Source organism: Tachyglossus aculeatus, chromosome 17 (assembly GCF_015852505.1).
Source record: "Tachyglossus aculeatus isolate mTacAcu1 chromosome 17, mTacAcu1.pri, whole genome shotgun sequence".
Classification (NCBI taxonomy): Eukaryota; Metazoa; Chordata; class Mammalia; order Monotremata; family Tachyglossidae; genus Tachyglossus; species Tachyglossus aculeatus.
The window spans coordinates 12,733,703-12,751,413 of NC_052082.1; the positions used below are offsets into that span (position 1 = coordinate 12,733,703).

General features: G+C 45.6%; 1 protein-coding gene across 1 annotated transcript in view; it reads right to left on the reverse strand.

Annotated features, from left to right (window-relative positions):
• Nucleotides 1–17,711, reverse strand: part of MRPL1 (mitochondrial ribosomal protein L1) — a 58,714-nt gene that overhangs the window by 24,765 nt on the left and 16,238 nt on the right. Inside the window, exons 3-6 of the mRNA XM_038759231.1 lie at nucleotides 12,985–13,240; nucleotides 9,604–9,687; nucleotides 8,215–8,286; nucleotides 4,424–4,535 (exon numbers count right to left, since the gene is read on the reverse strand). Coding sequence (XP_038615159.1) covers nucleotides 4,424–4,535; nucleotides 8,215–8,286; nucleotides 9,604–9,687; nucleotides 12,985–13,240 — 524 coding nt within the window. The remainder of the gene's footprint in view (nucleotides 1–4,423; nucleotides 4,536–8,214; nucleotides 8,287–9,603; nucleotides 9,688–12,984; nucleotides 13,241–17,711) is intronic.

The window sequence follows — 17,711 nt, forward strand, 5'->3', positions numbered from 1 at the left end:
TGAGCGCTTACTGTGTGCAGAGCACTGGACTAAGCGCTTGCGAAAGCCCTCCTGCTTCACTCCACCCCACTAATTTGGGTCTGAGGACCCGTCGCTCTCTACACCCTCAACTGGAGAGGGAACCGAAACCGACGGACTTCATCGCCCAAGTATTTCTAGCAAACTTCTGGTGAAAGGACTGCAGGGCACCTTTATTCAAAAAAGAATCCGCTCTAAGGCCGGTAAGGGCCGCGTTTCGCTTGAATCGAGAGCGGCGCCTGATTTTAAATCCCTTCCAAAAAGGGAAAAAGGAAAAGTACCCAGAAAACAACTGGAAAGGGGAAGAGCCCAGTTAGATGAGTAGTTAAAAATGCAGTTAATGAAACCGGAGCATTTTACGTGCTGCAAAATGAGTGGACTTGATCCTGCTGTGACCATCCCACCCACTCCCATTAGCGGAGACAGAACGCTTAAATAATGAACCCAGATACAAGGGCCTGCTTGTTGGTCTGCCTTTTCTTTCCTTTTATTTTTCATTTCACCCATTTGCTCAAAATGTAATTTCTATTTTGCCCTCAAGCCTTCTCTTGGGTATAAAGAGAATCAAATGTTCCTAAACTAGGAACTGAGTAACGTGGCGAACCCATTAGCCAAGCTTCACTTCTTCTAAACACACACCTGGCGAAATCTCTGTTTCAACATTTTTGACAGGTTGTTTGCCTTTCGTGTTTAAGGAACAGAGATGCCGTGCGTGTGGGCTCGTGGCTCAGTGGAAAGAGCCCGAGCTTGGGAGTCGGAGGCCATGGGTTCAAATCCCGGCTCCACCATCATCATCATCAATCGTATTTATTGAGCGCTTACTGTGTGCACAGCACTGTACTAAGCGCTTGGGAAGTACAAGTTGGTAACATATAGAGACAGTCCCTACCCAGCAGTGGGCTCAGTCTAAAAGCTGACCACTTGTCAGCTGTGTGACCTTGAGCAAGTCACTTGACTTCTCTGGGCCTCCGTTACCTCATCTGTAAAATGGGGATTAAGACTGTGAACCCCATGTGGGACAACCTGATAATAATAATACCAATAATGATGATGGCATTTGTTAAGTGCTTATTATGTGCAAAGCATTGTTCTAAGCGCTGGGGAGGATACAAGGTGATCAGATTGTCATTCATTCACTTGTATTTATTGAGCGCTTACTGTGTGCAGAGCACTGGACTAAGCGCTTGGGAAGTCCAAGTTGGCAACATAGAGAGACGGTCCCTACCCAACAGCGGGCTCACAGTCTAGAAGGGGGAGACAGACGGCAAAACAAAACATATTAACGAAATAAAATAAATAGAATAAATATGTAGAAGTAAAATAAATAAATGAATAGAGTAATAAGTATGTACAAACATATATACAGGGCTGTGGGGAGGGGAAGGAGGTAAGGCGGGGGAGGGGGATGAATGAATGAATGAGGGAATGAGGGTGTGAGGAGACCGTGTCCCCCCGCGGCCCATGTGGGGCTCACAGTCTTCATCCCCATTTTCCAGATGAGGTAACTGAGGCCCAGAGAGGTGAAGTGACTTGCCCAAAGTCACACAGCTGACAATTGGCGGAGCCGGGATTTGAACCCATGATCTCTGACTCCCAAGCCCGGGCTCTTTCCATTGAGCCACGCTGCTTCTCTGATCACCTTGTATCCCCCCCCAGTGCTTAGAACAGTGTTTGGCACATAGTAAGCGCTTAACAAATACCATTATTATTATTATTGCTATATTATACCATGTGGGGTGAAAAGAAACCGTTAAGGGGAGCAGGAACAAGGATCTGGTTTTCAAGAAAAATGTAGCAGATGTTTGAACCCTAGCCAAAATCTGACCTTATCAAGTGATGGTTGCCAGTTCATTCTGCAGTCGGAAGCAAAGTTACCTGCGAATCTTTGGCTCCTGTGCCTGTACTTATTTTACCATCTCCCTCGCTAAACTGTAAACTCCTTGAGTGCTCCTTGGTACTCTCTCCCAAGTGCTTAGCCCAGAGCTCTATGCAGGGTAAGCGCTCAATAAATACCATTGATTGATTGGGTAGCTAGGAAATCACTAAATAGCTTTTAGATTTAAAAAAAGCCACAGGCCACCATTTTAGGGCTGAGAATTTCAATGACAGTCATGTGAAAATGAGGACTGAAGATAAAAAGTAATGATAATAATAATAATGGTATTTGTTAAGCACTTACTATGTGCAAAGCACTGTTCTAAGCACTGGGGGATACAAGGCGATCAGGTTGTTCCACGTGGGGCTCACAGTCTTCATCCCCATTTTACAGATGAGGTAACTGAGGCGTAGAGAAGTGAAGTGACTCGCCCAAAGTCACACAGCTGACAACCGGTGGAGCCGGGACAGACGACAGACCTCTAGGCACTGTGCAAAGTACAGTAGTTGGATAATAATAAGGATAACAAGGGTGGTATTTGTTAAGCGCTTCTTTTGTGCCAAGCACTGTTCTAAGTGCTGGGATAGATACAAGGTTATCACGTTGTCCCACGTGGGGCTCACAGTCTTAATCCCCATTTTACAGGTGAGGTAACTGAGGCACCGAGAAGTTAAGCGACTTGCCCAAGGTCACATGGCAGAGCAGGATTAGAACCCATGACCTCTGACTCCCAACCCTTGTTCTTTCCACTCGGCCACGTTGCTCCAAAAGTTATGCCAGAAATAATTTGATCTGGTTCGGTTCTAATGCGGGGTCAGTACAAAAATTCAAAATAATGGTCAGGCCCAATTTCCACTTGAGAAGAATTGATAGTTAAGACAACTTTCCAGTTCAGGTTTTATTAAACCCGCTTTTGAAAAGAGAGACCCTAACGCTAGCCCAGAACAAGCCTGCACTCAACGGGCACGATGGTCTTAGAGAAAGAGGCGCGGGACGGGTTCGAATCCCAGCTCCACAACTGGCCTGCTCGGGGACCTTGGGCAAGTCACTTAACTTTCCTTGTGCCTCAGTTTCCTCATTCGTAAAATGGGGATAACATACCCCTTCTCCTTATCTCTTAGACTGTGAGCCCTGCATGAAACAGGGACCATAATTACTAACAATAATGGTGGTATTTGTTATCCCCCTCGTCCCCCTCTCCATCCCCCCATCTTACCTCCTTCCCTTCCCCACAGCACCTGTATATATGTTTGTACATATTTATTACTCTATTTATTTTACCTGTACATATCTATTCTATTTATTTTATTTTGTTAGTATGTTTGGTTTTGTTCTCTGTCTCCCTCTGCTAGACTGTGAGCCCACTGTTGGGTAGGGACTGTCTCTATATGTTGCCAACTTGGACTTCCCAAGTGCTTAGTACAGTGCTCTGCACACCGTAAGCGCTCAATAAATACGATTGATTGATTGATTGATTATTCATTCATTCAATCGTATTTACTGAGGGCTTACTGTGTGCGGAGCACTGTACTAAGCGCTTGGGAAGTGCAAGTCGGCCACATATAGAGACGGTCCCTATGCGCTTACTATGTGCCAAGCACTGTTCTAAGCGCCGGGGGAGATAGAAGGTCATCAGGTTGTCCCGTGTGGGGCTCAGGCTTCATCCCCGCTTGACAGATGAGGTCACTGAGGCCCAGAGAAGTGAAGTGACTTGCCCGAGGTTACACAGCTGACAAGTGGCGGAGGCAGAATTAGAACCCACGACCTCTGACTCCAAAGCCCGGGCTCTTACCACTAAAGCCACGCTGCTTCGACAATTAGCAATTCGATGACTGTAACTAGTGATTTTGTTCAATTACAGGAGCCACAGAGAAATAGGAACTTGCTAAAATGAGATCATCATCATCAATCGTATTTATTGAGCGCTTACTATGTGCAGAGCACTGTACTAAGCGCTTGGGAAGTACAAATTGGCAACATATAGAGAGATGAAAGATATCAACCTTTCATCCGCTGTCTCCACACGATAAATACAGCTCTTCTCCACGCCACTCCATTAAGATAATGCGGTGAGTTTCTAATAATTTTTTGCGGTATTTATTAAGCACTTTCGATCCGGGAGGAGTACAAATTAACTAGGTTGGCCCCGGTCCCTGTCCTGCTCGGGGCTCACGGCCTACATAGGAGGGAGGACAGGGGAACTGAGGTGCAGAGAAGTTGCGTGACTCGCCCCAAGTCACACAGCAAGCGATCGACAGGGCCGGGATTCGAACCCAGGTCCTTTTGACTTCCCTGCCCACGCTCCTCCCACCAGACCACGCTGCTTCTCACGGGTAGCAAGTTCAATTTAGACTGCAGACTGAAATTTTAAAAGCCGGGTTGACTTACTTGCTCACCTAAGAACCCCCGGGGAAATCAAGTCCCGGAGGGGCACACGGAAACAGAAGAGCCTCTAAGGGACCTCAACCGTTTGCTGTGGCAACTGAACAGACTGATGGAGCTGAAGAAGAAGAAAGAATAATCTCTTACTCCGACTCCTCTTGGGAAATCTGTTCTTCAGTTTCCGCCGTAAAAGATTCAGCTTTAACACAATTTCTGGCACGGCTACGTAAAAGTCTGCCTGGATTTCATCGTCCAAGATCTGAAAGTCGCAAGAAAATGCTAACTTGGTGAAACTTTATAGGGAAATATCCAGCCGACGGAAAATTGTGAATTTTTCAGGGCAATTCCGACATCTTTACCGCCGATAAATTCGCTCATCAATTCGCTATCCAATTTACCGACTATGTATTAGGGTGCCTTGGAGTCAATCAATCAATCAATCATATTTATTGAGCGCTTACTGTGTGCAGAGCACTGGACTAAGCGCTTGGGAAGTACAAGCTGGCAACATATAGAGACAGTCCCTAACCAACAGTGGGCTCACAGTCTACAACATTTAATAATAATAAAAATAATGGCATTTATTAAGCACTTACATTGTGCAAAGCACTGGGGAGGTTACAAGGTGATCAGGTTGTTCCACGGGGGGCTCACAGTCTTAATCCCCATTTTACAGATGAGGGAACTGAGGCCCAGGGAAGTTGAGTGATCACACAGCTGACAATGGCGGAGCCAGGATTTGAACCCATGACATCTGACACCAAAGCCCAGGCTCTTTCCACTGAGCCACGCTGCATTTCCAGACAGCCTCTCAACCTTTGATTTTTTTTTAAGAGGATTTCTTTAAAGAGATCTGCCATTTACAGGAGTGAGTGTAAAATGAATAATCAGTGTTTACAAAATTCATCTTGAAGGCGCAATTAAAGTAAATGCACTGTTTCCTCTAAATAATGATTTTCACCCAGGATTTAGGCTAAATTTTTCTCATCCTAATGACTACTAGGCAGCAGGAAAAAAAGGCCAAATTCCAAAGTTGGAGTTTGTTCTTCCCATTTCTGTTAGCCTCAGCGCCAACAGCAGAAACGGAGGCATCTGCTTTGTTAAAATTGGAAATTGACCCAGCCTAGGAAGTTTTTTTGTTTTGTTTTGTTTTAACGATATGAGTTAAGCACATACTATGGGCCAGGCTCTGTACTAAGCACTGGCTAATCGGGTTGAACACAGTCCCCGTCCCACATGGGGCTCGCACTCCTAATCCCCATTTGACAGATGAGGTAACTGAGGCACACAGAGCAGAAGTGACCTGCCCAAGGTGTCACAGCAGACAAGTGGCGGAGCCGGGATTAGAACCCAGGTCCTTCTGATGCCCAGGCCCGGGCTCTCCGCACTGGGCTACACTGCTGCGGTTACCGCTCAGCCCACAGAGATGTCTGCGGGCTCTGCATCTTTCTTAATGCATCATCCCCGAGGTCAGCTAATGCCCGCACAAATATACTTCTTGCTCGCAGGTATTAAGCGCTTAGTACAGTGCTCTGCACACAGTAAGCGCTCAATAAACACGATTGAATGAATGAATTAGCGGAACGGCATTCCCCCACGCTTCTCTCCGTCCTCAAAGACTGCTTCTGTAAACCAAAGCCCTGGCTAGAGAAGCAGCGTGGCTCAGTGGAAAGAGCCTGGGCTTTGGGGTCAGAGGTCACGGGTTCAAATCCCGGCTCTGCCAACGGTCAGCTGTGTGGCTTTGGGCAAGTCACTTCACTTCTCTGGGTCTCAGTTCCCTCATCTGTAAAATGGGGTTGAAGACTGTGAGCCCCACATGGGAAACCTGATCACCTTGTAACCTCCCCAGCGCTTAGAACAGTGCTTTGCACGTAGTAAGTGCTTAATAAATGCCATCATCATCATCATAAATCCTAGAAAAGCCAGCATCTCTTCAATTGGGAGCCCCACGTGGGACAGGGGTTGTGTCCGTCCTGATTACCCTGTGCCTATCTCAGAGCAGAGTACAATACAGAGTCACTTTTTTAATGACATTTGTTAAGCGCTTACTGTGTGTCAGGCACTGTACTAAGCGCTGGGGTGGGCACAACCTAAATTAGGTTGGACACAGTCCATATCCCATGTGGGATTCGCAGTCTTAATCCCCATTTTACAGATGAGGTAATTGAGGCACAGAGAAACTAAGTGACTCACCCAAGTTTACACAGTTGACAAGTGAAAAGGGCCACACTTAGAACCCAGGTCCCTGCAGGGTGACTTCAGGCCATTATAATAATAATAATAATGGTATTTGTTAAGCTCTTACTAGGTGTCAGGCACTGGACTAAATGCTGTGGTATTTACAAGTAAATTGGGTTGGACACAGTCCCTGTCCCACGTGGGGCTCACAGTTTTAACCCCCATTTTACAGATGAGGCAACTGAGGCACAGAGAATAATAATAATAATAATAATGGCATTTAGTAAGCGCTTACTATGTGCAAAGCACTGTTCTAAGCGCTGGGGAGGTTACAAGGTGATCAGGTTGTCCCACGGGGGGCTCACAGTCTTAATCCCCGTTTTACAGATGAGGTAACTGAGGCCCAGAGAAGTGAAGTGACTTGCCCAAAGTCACACAGCTGACAATTGGCGGAGCCGGGATTTGAACCCAGGACCTCGGACTCCAAAGCCCGGGCTCTTTCCACTGAGCCACGAGAGAAGTGAAGTGACTCGCCCGAGGTCACTCAGCCAACAGGAGACGGAGCCGGAATTAGAGCCCGTGACCTAATGACTCCCAAGCTCGTGTTTTATCCACTGTGCCCTGCAGCTAGATGCGTGACCCTGGATTAGGCAGGCCAGAAGAATAAGTCATTTTTCACTTGTGCTGAGATAATTAAAATGGATTTAATTAAAAGGTGTACTTAATTTCCACAATTACTTTAATTTCTACAATTACTCTCCACCGCTTCAAAGGCTAATTGAAGGCCCATCTCCTCCAAGAGGCCTTCCCTGCCTAAGCCACTCTTTCCTCTTCTCCCACTCCCTTCTGCATCGCCCTCCCTTGATCTCTTTGTTCTACCCATTATATTTATTTATATTACTGTCTGTCTCCCAACCCCCTGAGACTTTAAGCTTCTTGTGGGGAGGGAATGTGTCTGTTAATTGCTGTACTCTCCCTAGTGCTTAGTACAGTGCTCTGCACACAGTAAGCGCTCAGCAAATACGACAATGAATGAACCAGTCTTCTTAGATTCTTCTTTTGAACGTAATCCTCCAGATACATAAACTATTCATTCGTATTAATGTCTGTCTCCCCCTCTAAACTGTAAACTTGCCAGGGTATCTACCAATTCATCCATTCAATCGTATTTACTGAGCGCTTACTGTGTGCAGAGCACTGTACTAAGCGCTTGAGAAGTCCAAGTTGGCAACATGTAGAGACGGTCCCTACCCAACAATGGGCTCACAGTCTAGAAGGGGGAGAGTTTATTAAATTAAACCAATTAAATTAAATTAAATTAAACCAATTAAACCAGAATTAAACCAATTCTGTTTATTATTATATTATACTCTCCCAAGAACTTAGTACAGTGCTCTGCACATAGTAAGTCCTCAATAAATACAAACGACTGACTCAGAAGGACCTGGGTTCTAATCCTGGCTCCGTCACTTGCCTGCTGTGGGACTTTGGAAAAGTCACTTCACTTCTCCGTGCCTCAGTGATCTCATCTGCAAAATGGGGATTAAGACTGGGAGCCCCATGAGGGACAGGGACTGTGTCCAACCTGATTTGCTTGTAACCACCCCAGTGCTTAGTACCGTGCCTGGCACACAGTAAGCGCTTAGTAAATACCACAATTATTATTATTAGCTCGTATTTACCCCATTGTTTAGTACAGTGCTTGACAGATAGTAAGCACTTGAAAAATACCATCATTATTATCATTATTAATTACGTACCTTTTGAACTAGTTCGGTCCCCCCTGCAAATGCAGCTCCGTTGTCTTCGGCTACTTTAATGTCTTCTGCTTTCTGTCCAAAAAAAATTGATTTTGCATTAATATTTCCGGCCTGGATTCAAGCACTTTGCTACAGACCAATATAACCCAACACAACCAAGAGGTGATCCACGTTGTTTTCACAACTCACAATTTCTCTTAAGGAAAACACAGGGCTTCGGATTTATAAAATCCTTCTTCCAACAGACTCTACGATGGTGGAAACAGAGTGGTTGAATCGGAAGGTCAGAAATGGAACAGAGAACCAGAGATCTCCAATGTGTCCCCTTATTATTTACATAATGAGCGGAAACTTCATCAGATTGACTTCTAATGCCAAAACTAGTTGGTCTCCGATTTGCTCTCATCATCCACGCTTCATCCCAAGTGGCTCCCTGGACTGGTTGATTTTGAAAGCAATGTGGAGAAATTTGCATTGCTTTTTATCCCCCGGGACCCATTCAGTGAAATGACCTTAGTTTTGAGTCGTCCCAATGTCTTCCAGAAGGAAAATCCTTTTTCGTTAAACTACTGAATATCATCAATCAGTCTTTCCTAGTCACCTGGGTGGCCAATCCAGAAAACAGAATTTTCTAATACAAACTCACGGTGGCAGCCACACAAAAATATAGAAAAACCTTTGGCGTTTAATCCCTGACCCACTGATCCACGGCTTGATTTTGACATCTTCTGGACAAACGTAAAAATGGGAAAGGGATGAAGGATGTCAATACGAAAAAGACTATTCTGCAAAGGATTAGATTAAAATAAAACCATTAAAAACTCCTTGGGACCGATTATCCACTTCTTTGTGCCTGAAAAGAAAAATGGAAGTGTCCCAGAAGTTCTGAAGTTGAAAAAAGTGACCCAGGATTCCTGAAGAAAGTTGAAAAATGTGACCCAGGAGTTCTGAAGAAAGTTGAAAAAAAGGACCCAGAATTTCTGAAGTTGAAAAAAAAAAATGACATTTTGAAACCCTCCATGTGTCTGACCCGCTCTGTAAATATTAAATTTTGGGAAGACTAAAGAAAACAATTAAAATGTGATTAACTGGGGCTAAATCAATTTGGCATTTGCGGAAGACTGCAACAATATTGGTTTTCTTTGAGAAGAAGTTGGCATTCCCAATTTTCAATAACTAGTATTACAACAAAATAATCAGAAAAATCAATACCTCCCAAAATTACCATTCCTTCTATGCCATTTTTTAACTTTAAGGCTAGTTCTTCTACAGTCTCTTCCACCAAGCTCCAAATACTCTTGGTTTTAATTCTTAAGAGTGAGCTAGTTTCCAAATGATTCCTTCTGCCCAGGCAACACATTTTGTAAAAGGCCTGAAGAGTTTACTCACCTCCGAAAACACAAGAACTTTATTGATTTCTGAAGTGAATGGATATGGAAAATTCAGGACACTGGAAAATGGCTCTGCCTTTTTCTAAAGACAAAAATACAGTTAGTTACTTTTAAGCTATGAAAATCTGGAAGCTCAGGGATAACCGTAACGGCCCACAAAAAGATTGAATTGGGGAGGGAGGAAGAGAGGATGGAAGGAAAGAAGGAAGGCAGAAAGGAAGGCAGGAAAGTAGGGAGGGAGATGAAACAGAGAAAACATGAAAATGTCAACAGGTTGAGAACAAAAATTAAGGGGGAAGGACGTAAAAAAGAAAAGGCCAAGAAGAGAAGGAGGTAGGGAAAATCTGCTCTTCTCTCCAAAAGAAAACTGTGAAAGCACACAACTCAACCAATCGCTACAGTGTACGGATAGGGCGAGAGGGGAAACAGGTCACAAGCTGGCTAAACCTAGAATTATTCAGAGGCCACCAATCAATCAATCAATCATATTTATTGAGCGCTTACTGTGTGCAGAGCACTGCACTAAGCGCTTGGGAAGTACAAGTTGGCAACATGTAGAGACGGTCCCTACCCAACAGCGGGCTCACAGTCTAGAAGAGGGAGACAGAGAACAAAACCAAACATACTAACAAAATAAAATAAATAGAATAGATATGTACAAGTAAGATAGAGTAATAAATATGTACAAACATATATACAGGCAAAATCCAAGTCGCTAGAGAATAAATAAATGCTAGTTTTTTCCCTCAATTACCCTGGCGCAACCCATCTGTGATGCAGATTAACCATGTCCTTCTTGCCATGCCTGAGCCACAAGTTTCTGGCTTTCACTGTGACTTTAACATTCAATCTTATTTATTGCGCGCTTACTGTGTGCAGAGCACTGTATTAAGCACCTCCGAGTAGAGCAGTGTGGCCTAGTGGAAAGAGCATGGGCCTGGAAAGTCAGAGGACCCCGGGTACTGATCCACTTGTCTGCCGTGTGACCCTGGGCGAGTCACTTCATTCCTCTGTGCCTCAGTTCCCTCACCTGCAAAATGGGGATGAAGACTGTGAGCCAGAAACTCCTCAGCCTGGGCTTCAAGGCTGTCCATCCCCTGGCCCCCTCCTACCTCCCCTCCCTTCTCTCCTTCTCCAGCCCAGCCCGCACCCACCGCTCCGCCGCTAATCTCCTCACCGTTAGGCCTCGTTCTCGCCTGTCCCGCCACCGACCCCCGGCCCACGTCCTCCCCCGGGCCTGGAATGGCCTCCCTCTGCCCATCCGCCAAGCTGGCTCTCTTCCTCCCTTCAAGGCCCTGCTGAGAGCTCACCTCCTCCAGGAGGCCTTCCCAGACTGAGCCCCTTCCTTCTTCTCCCCCTCGTCCCCCTCTCCATCCCCCCCATCTTACCTCCTTCCCTTCCCCACAGCACCTGTATATATGTATATATGTTTGTACACATTTATTAATCTATTTATTTATTTATTTATTTTACTTGTACATATCTATTCTATTTATTTTATTTTGTTAGTACGTTTGGTTTTGTTCTCTGTCTCCCCCCTTTTAGACTGTGAGCCCACTGTTGGGTAGGGACTGTCTCTATATGTTGCCAATTTGTACTTCCCAAGCGCTTAATACAGTGCTCTGCACATAGTAAGCGCTCAATAAATACGATTGATGATGATGATGACAGGAACTGTGTCCAACCCAATTCTCTTGTATTTTTCCCACCCAGCGCTTAGTACAATGCCTGGCACATAGGGAGCGCTTAACAAATACCATGAGAAAAAAGAGAGGTTTGTGTATTCAGCCCTGCCCTGAGCTGCGGTTCCCGGGGAGAGAGTGTGGAGGTCGGCCGGCCGCCAGCCAGCTATTTGGGAAGCGCGACCAGGCCGAGAGGTCTCCGACCTTCCCGGGGAAGGTTGGGAATGTATCCCGGTGGTCCAAGTGGCCATCTGAGCCCAAAAGCCACGCACCCTGTAAGCTCGATGTCTCTAGACTGTAAATTCGTTACGGGCAGGGACCGTGTCTGCTAATTCTGCTGGACTCTCCCAAGCGCTTCACGCAGTGCTCTGCCCAAAGTAATAATAATAACGGTGGTACTTGTTATGTGCTATGTGCCGAGCCTTATTCTAAATGCTGGGGTAGATCAATCAATCAATCAATCAATCGTATTTATTGAGCGCTTACTGTGTGCAGAGCGCTGGACTAAGCGCTTGGGAAGTCCAAGTTGGCAACATCTAGAGACAGTCCCTACCCAACAGCGGGCTCACAGTCTAGAAGGGGGAGACGGAGAACAAAGCCAAACATACTAACAAAATAAAATAAATAGAATAGATATGTACAAGTAAAACAAATAGAGTAATAAATATGTACAAACATATATACAGGTGCTGTGGGGAAGGGAAGGAGGTAAGATGAGGGGGATGGAGAGGGGGACGACGGGGAGAGGAAGGAAGGGGCTCAGTCTGGGAAGGCCTCCTGGAGGAGGTGAAATATGTACAAATAAAATAAATAGAGCAATAAATCCATATACAGTTGCTGTGGGGAGGGGGAGGAGGGGGCCTAGTTACTAAAAGTTAATCAGGTTGGACACAGTCCCTGTCCCATATGGGGCTCACACTCTTAATCCCCATTTTCCAGATGAGGGAACTGAGGCCCAGAGATGATAATTAATAATGATGGTTTTTGTTAAGCGCTTGCTATGTGCCAAGCACTGTTCTAAGCACTGGGGGGGATACGAGGCAATTAGGTCGTCCCACGTGGGGCTCAAAGTCTTAATCCCCATTTTCCAGATGAGGTAACTGAGGCACAGAGAAGTGACCTGCCCAAGGTCACACAGCAGACATGCAGCAGAGCCGGGATTAGAACCCAGGTCCTCCTGATGCCCTGGCCCGTTGCCCTAACCACTAAGCGCCGCTGCTTCTCAAAGTAAGCACTCAATGAATGCCATGGATTGATAGTTTGATTAACTGATTTTCCATTAACGCCTTTTTCAGCTCTGTTGGTTCACCTGAGCCAGCGGATGGGTTGGATCATTGAGACCAAATTGTAAAACGATTGTGAAACGGGCAAAATTAGAAGAATTAGGGCTGGTTACCCGAAAAATCAGACAACTGTCTTCGATTACATTAAACAGACAAGGATGACCTGAAAAAAAATGTCGTCCCCAACAGTCAGGAAGGGAAAGATAAAACGAGCTGCCTGCGAAAAGACAGAGGCCGTTCTTTTAAGAAAAAAAAATTTGCCTTAATAAAACTGATCACAGGTGGAAAGTTAACCACTTTCTTGGGGGGATGAGGAATTTATTCCTTCTTGTTTGAAAGGAAAGTCTCAACGTTAGCTTCTTCTGAACGCCAACCCTCTACAACATTCCCTTCCACAACCACCGTTCCTCATACCTTCTTCTTCCCTGGAGTCACTTCCAGGGTCAGATCCAGATAGACCATTTGTTTGGGATACGTGAAATCCAGAACTTGGAATTTCTTGAGCAGGTGGACGGCTTTCTCCGCCTCGTAGATCGGCCTCGGGTACAAGCGTTTCAGGTAGACGTCATCGGCGGGCTCGCCCTCCATAAAAGGGTAGGCCTTCTGCTTCGGGGGTCCGTCTTTTTGCCCACCCGATGACTTTTCCTGGGGCTTCCGCTTGGATTTTGACCTGTGGGAAGCCAGGAACGAAATCAAAGGCCTGCAATCGGCCCGTCAAAGAGGCGAGGAGGAATTAGATCGCGGGGCTCCCGGTTTTCGGCCTTGAGCTCTATGCGTTTTTCCCCTCGGTCCTCCTTCCCTTCCCCACAGCACCTGTATAGATGTTTGTACATATTTATTACTCTATTAATTCATTTATTTATTTTACTTGTTCATATCTATTCTATTTATTTTATTTTGTTAGTATGTTTGGTTTTGTTGTCCGTCTCCCCCTTCTAGACTGTGAGCCCGCTGTTGGGTAGGGACTGTCTCTATATGTTGCCAACTTGTACTTCCCAAGCGCTTAGTACAGTGCTCTGCACACAGTAAGCGCTCAATAAATACGATTGATTGATTGATTGATTGAGACCCTCCACCCGCAGCCGTCTTATGTACACTAGAACGGGACGAGGTTGCACTCGGGACCAGGGACCGGAATCTGTAGCGACTCAAGTGCAGGACGTCCTCCTCAACTGCTCCCGGTGTCCAAAAATTTCTTTTATGTTATTTGTTAAGCTTACTCTTAACCAGGCACTATAATAAGCGCTGGGGTGGACACAAGATAATCAGCCTGGACGCAGTCCCTGTCCCACATGGGGCTCATAGTCCTACCCCCGTTTCACAGATGAGGTAACTGAGGCCTAGAGAAGTGAAGTGTCTTGCCCAAGGTCCCAGAGCAGACCAGCGGCGGAGCTGGGCTTAGAACCGAGGTCCTTCTGACTCTCAGGGCGGTGCCCTATCCGCTAGGCTACACTTTCCAGGAACTCCTAACCACTGGCTTTAAAACACTCGATCATCATCATCATCATCACTCGTATTTATTGAGCGCTTACTATGTGCAGAGCACTGTACTAAGCGCTTGGGAAGTCCAAATTGGCAACATCTAGAGACAGTCCCTACCCAACAGTGGGCTCACAGTCTAAAAGGGGGAGACGGAGAACAAAACCAAACATACTAACAAAATAAAATAAATAGAATAGATATGTACAAGTAAAATAAATAAATAAATAGAGTAATAAATATGTACAAACATATATACATATATACAAGGGCTGTGGGGAAGGGAAGGAGGTAAGATGGGGGGGAGAGATCATCTCTCTCCCATCTACTTATCCGCTCTTCTCCCACTACATCCCAGCTCACAATCTTCAAACACTCTAACCTACCCGTTGTGTCTTGTCCTCATCACTCCTGCTGCTAGACTCCTACTCCTGCCCTACTTTCATTCATTCATTTACTGAGCGCTTACTGTGTGCAGAACACTGTACTAAGCGCTTGGGAAGTACAAGTTGGCAACATATAGAGACGGTCCCTACCCAACATTCATTCATTCGTTCAATCACATTTACTGAGGGCTTACTGTGTGCAGAGCACTGTACTAAGCGCTTGGGAAGTACAAGTTGGCAGTATGTAGAGATGGTCCCTACCCAACATTCATTCATTCATTCAATCGCATTTACTGAGCGCTTACTGTGTGCAGAACATTGTACTAAGCGCTTGGGAAGTACAAGTTGGCAACATATAGAGACGGTCCCTACCCAACATTCATTCATTCGTTCAATCGCATTTACTGAGAGCTTACTGTGTGCAGAGCACTGTACTAAGCACTTGGGAAGTACAAGTTGGCAATATATAGAGACGGTCCCTACCCAACATTCATTCATTCATTCAATCGCATTTACTGAGCGCTTACTGTGTGCAGAGCACTGTACTAAGCGCTTGGGATGTACAAGTTGGCAACATATAGAGACGGCCCCTACCCAACTGCCTGACGGGAACTCCCTTCCCCTTTGTATCTGATCGACCAGAGCTCACCTTATCTTCGAGGCCCTTTTGAGATGATAACTCCTCCAGGCAACCTTCCCCTATTAATCTCTCATCTTCCCACCTTATTCATTCATTCATTCGATCGTATTTATTGAGCGCTTACTGTGTGCAGAGCACTGTACTAAGCGCTTGGGAAGTACAAGTTGGCAACATATAGAGACGGCCCCTACCCAACAGCGGGCTCACACCTTATACCCTCCATCTTCCACTTCAGCCCCTCCTCCGCACCACCCAAGCCCTTAGTCAATTAATCAATGATTGCTTGGGAGGCTACAATATAATAGGTTTGGTAGATGTAATTCCTGTCGCCAAGGAGCTAAAATTCCCACAAACTCTGAAGCACATTATTCATTCATTCATTCAATCGTATTTATTGAGCGCTTACTGTGCGCAGAGCACTGGACTAAGCGCTTGGGAAGTCCAAGTTGGCAACATATAGAGACGGTCCCTACCCAACGGCGGGCTCACAGTCTAGAAGGGGGAGACAGACAACAAAACATATTAACAAAATAAAATAAATAGAATAAATATGCACAAATAAAATAGAGTCATAAATATGTACAAACATATACATATGTACAGGTGCTGTGGGGAGGGGAAGGAGGTAAGATGGGGGGATGGAGGGGGGAGAGGAAGGAGGGGGCTCAGTCTAGTTATAAATAAACTATCTAAAACATTCTATTACTCACCTTACCCGTAATTTCAATCAACCATATTTACCGTCTCCTCCCCCTCCCCATCCCCACCGCCTAACCTCCTTCCCTTCCCCACAGCACCTGTATATATATGTACAGATTTATTACTCTATTTATTTATTTTACTTGTGCATATTTATTCTATTTATTTTATTTTGTTAATGTGTTTTGTTTTGTTGTCTGTTTCCCCCTTCTAGACTGTAAACCTGCTGATGGGTAGGGACCGTCTCTATACGTTGCCAACTTGGACTTCCCAAGCTCTTAGTCCAGTGCTCTGCACACAGTAAGCGCTCAAGAAATATGACTGAATGAATGAATGATTCTATTAATTTTATTTTGTTAATGTGTTTTGTTTTGTTGTCTGTCTCCCCCTTCTAGACTGTGAGCCCGCTGTTGGGTAGGGACCGTCTCTCTACGTTGCCAACTTGGACTTCCCAAGCGCTTAGTCCAGTGCTCTGCACACAGTAAGCGCTCAATAAATATGAATGAATGATTCTATTTATTTTAGTTTGTTAATGTGTTTTGTTTTGTTGTCCGTCTCCCCCTTCTAGACTGTGAGCCCGCTGTTGGGTAGGGACCGTCTCTATTTGTTGCCAACTTGGACTTCCCAAGCGTTTAGTCCAGTGCTCTGCACACAGTAAGCGCTCAATAAATACGATTGAATGAACGGAGTGCTTACTATGTGCATAGCACTGTACTAAGCGCTGTCCTTCTGTGACAGCTAGACGATACACCCTTTGAGGGCAGGGATCTTGCCTTCCGATTCTACTGCATTCTCCCAATCAATCAATCAATCAATCAATCATGCTCAGTGTGATGGTCTGCACCCAAACAGATGCTCCACAAATCCTACTAATTGAATTTCCAGATGCCCTTGGGGCCGTCTTCATCGGAGAGCTCTCCTGCCTTTGCCAGCTTACCTCTGGAAATATTTTTCAGCCAACATACGCCACCCCGGAAACCAAGTAAATAAAACGGGCCGCCCCGGCCATGGGGACAACAGCCAGGAGAGGAAGGAGAAAGAATAAAGGGACCTGTGAAAGACCTAAGAGCAGCTTGCAAATGCTTGGCGATGGATTCAAAGGCGTCTAAGAAAACTTTCCGCCTGGGAAATGGTCTTCTGGAGACATTTTCTTCTTCCTATGAAGGCCTGGGTGATAACACTAGTGAACTCTGGGCTAGCTTGTTAATAATAATGGCATTTATTAAGCGCTTCCTATGTGCAAAGCACTGTTCCAAGCGCTGGGGAGGTTACAAGGCCATCAGGTTGTCCCTCACGGGGCTCACAGTCTTCATCCCCGTTTTACAGATGAGGGAACTGAGGCACAGAGAAGTGGAAAGAGCCTGGGCTTTGGAGTCAGAGGTCAGGGGTTCAAATCCCGGCTCTGCCAATTGTCAGCTGTGTGACTTTGGGCAAGTCACTTCACTTCTCCGGGCCTCAGTTACCTCATCTGTAAAATGGGGATTAAGACTGTGAACCCCCCTGGGACAACCTGATCACCTTGTAACCTCCCCAGCGCTTAGAACGGTGCTTTGCACATAGTAAGCGCTTAATAAATGCCATCATTATTATTATTAAGTGACTTTGCCCGCACAGCTGACAATTGGCGGAGCCGGGATTTGAACCCATGACCTCTGACTCCAAAGCCCGGGCTCTTTCCCCTGAGCCACGCTGCTTCTCAGCTTGTTCAGAACGGACGCCTCTGAAATCCAATCCAGTACCTGGTTCTCGAAACGCTACATGCCCCTCTCCATCCCCCCCCATCTTACCTCCTTCCCTTCCCCACAGCACCTGTATATATGTATATGTTTGTACAGATTTACTACTCTATTTATTTATTTTACTTGTGCATATTTATTCTATTTATTTTGTTAATGTGCTTTGTTTTGTTGTCTGTCTCCCCCTTCTAGACTGTGAGC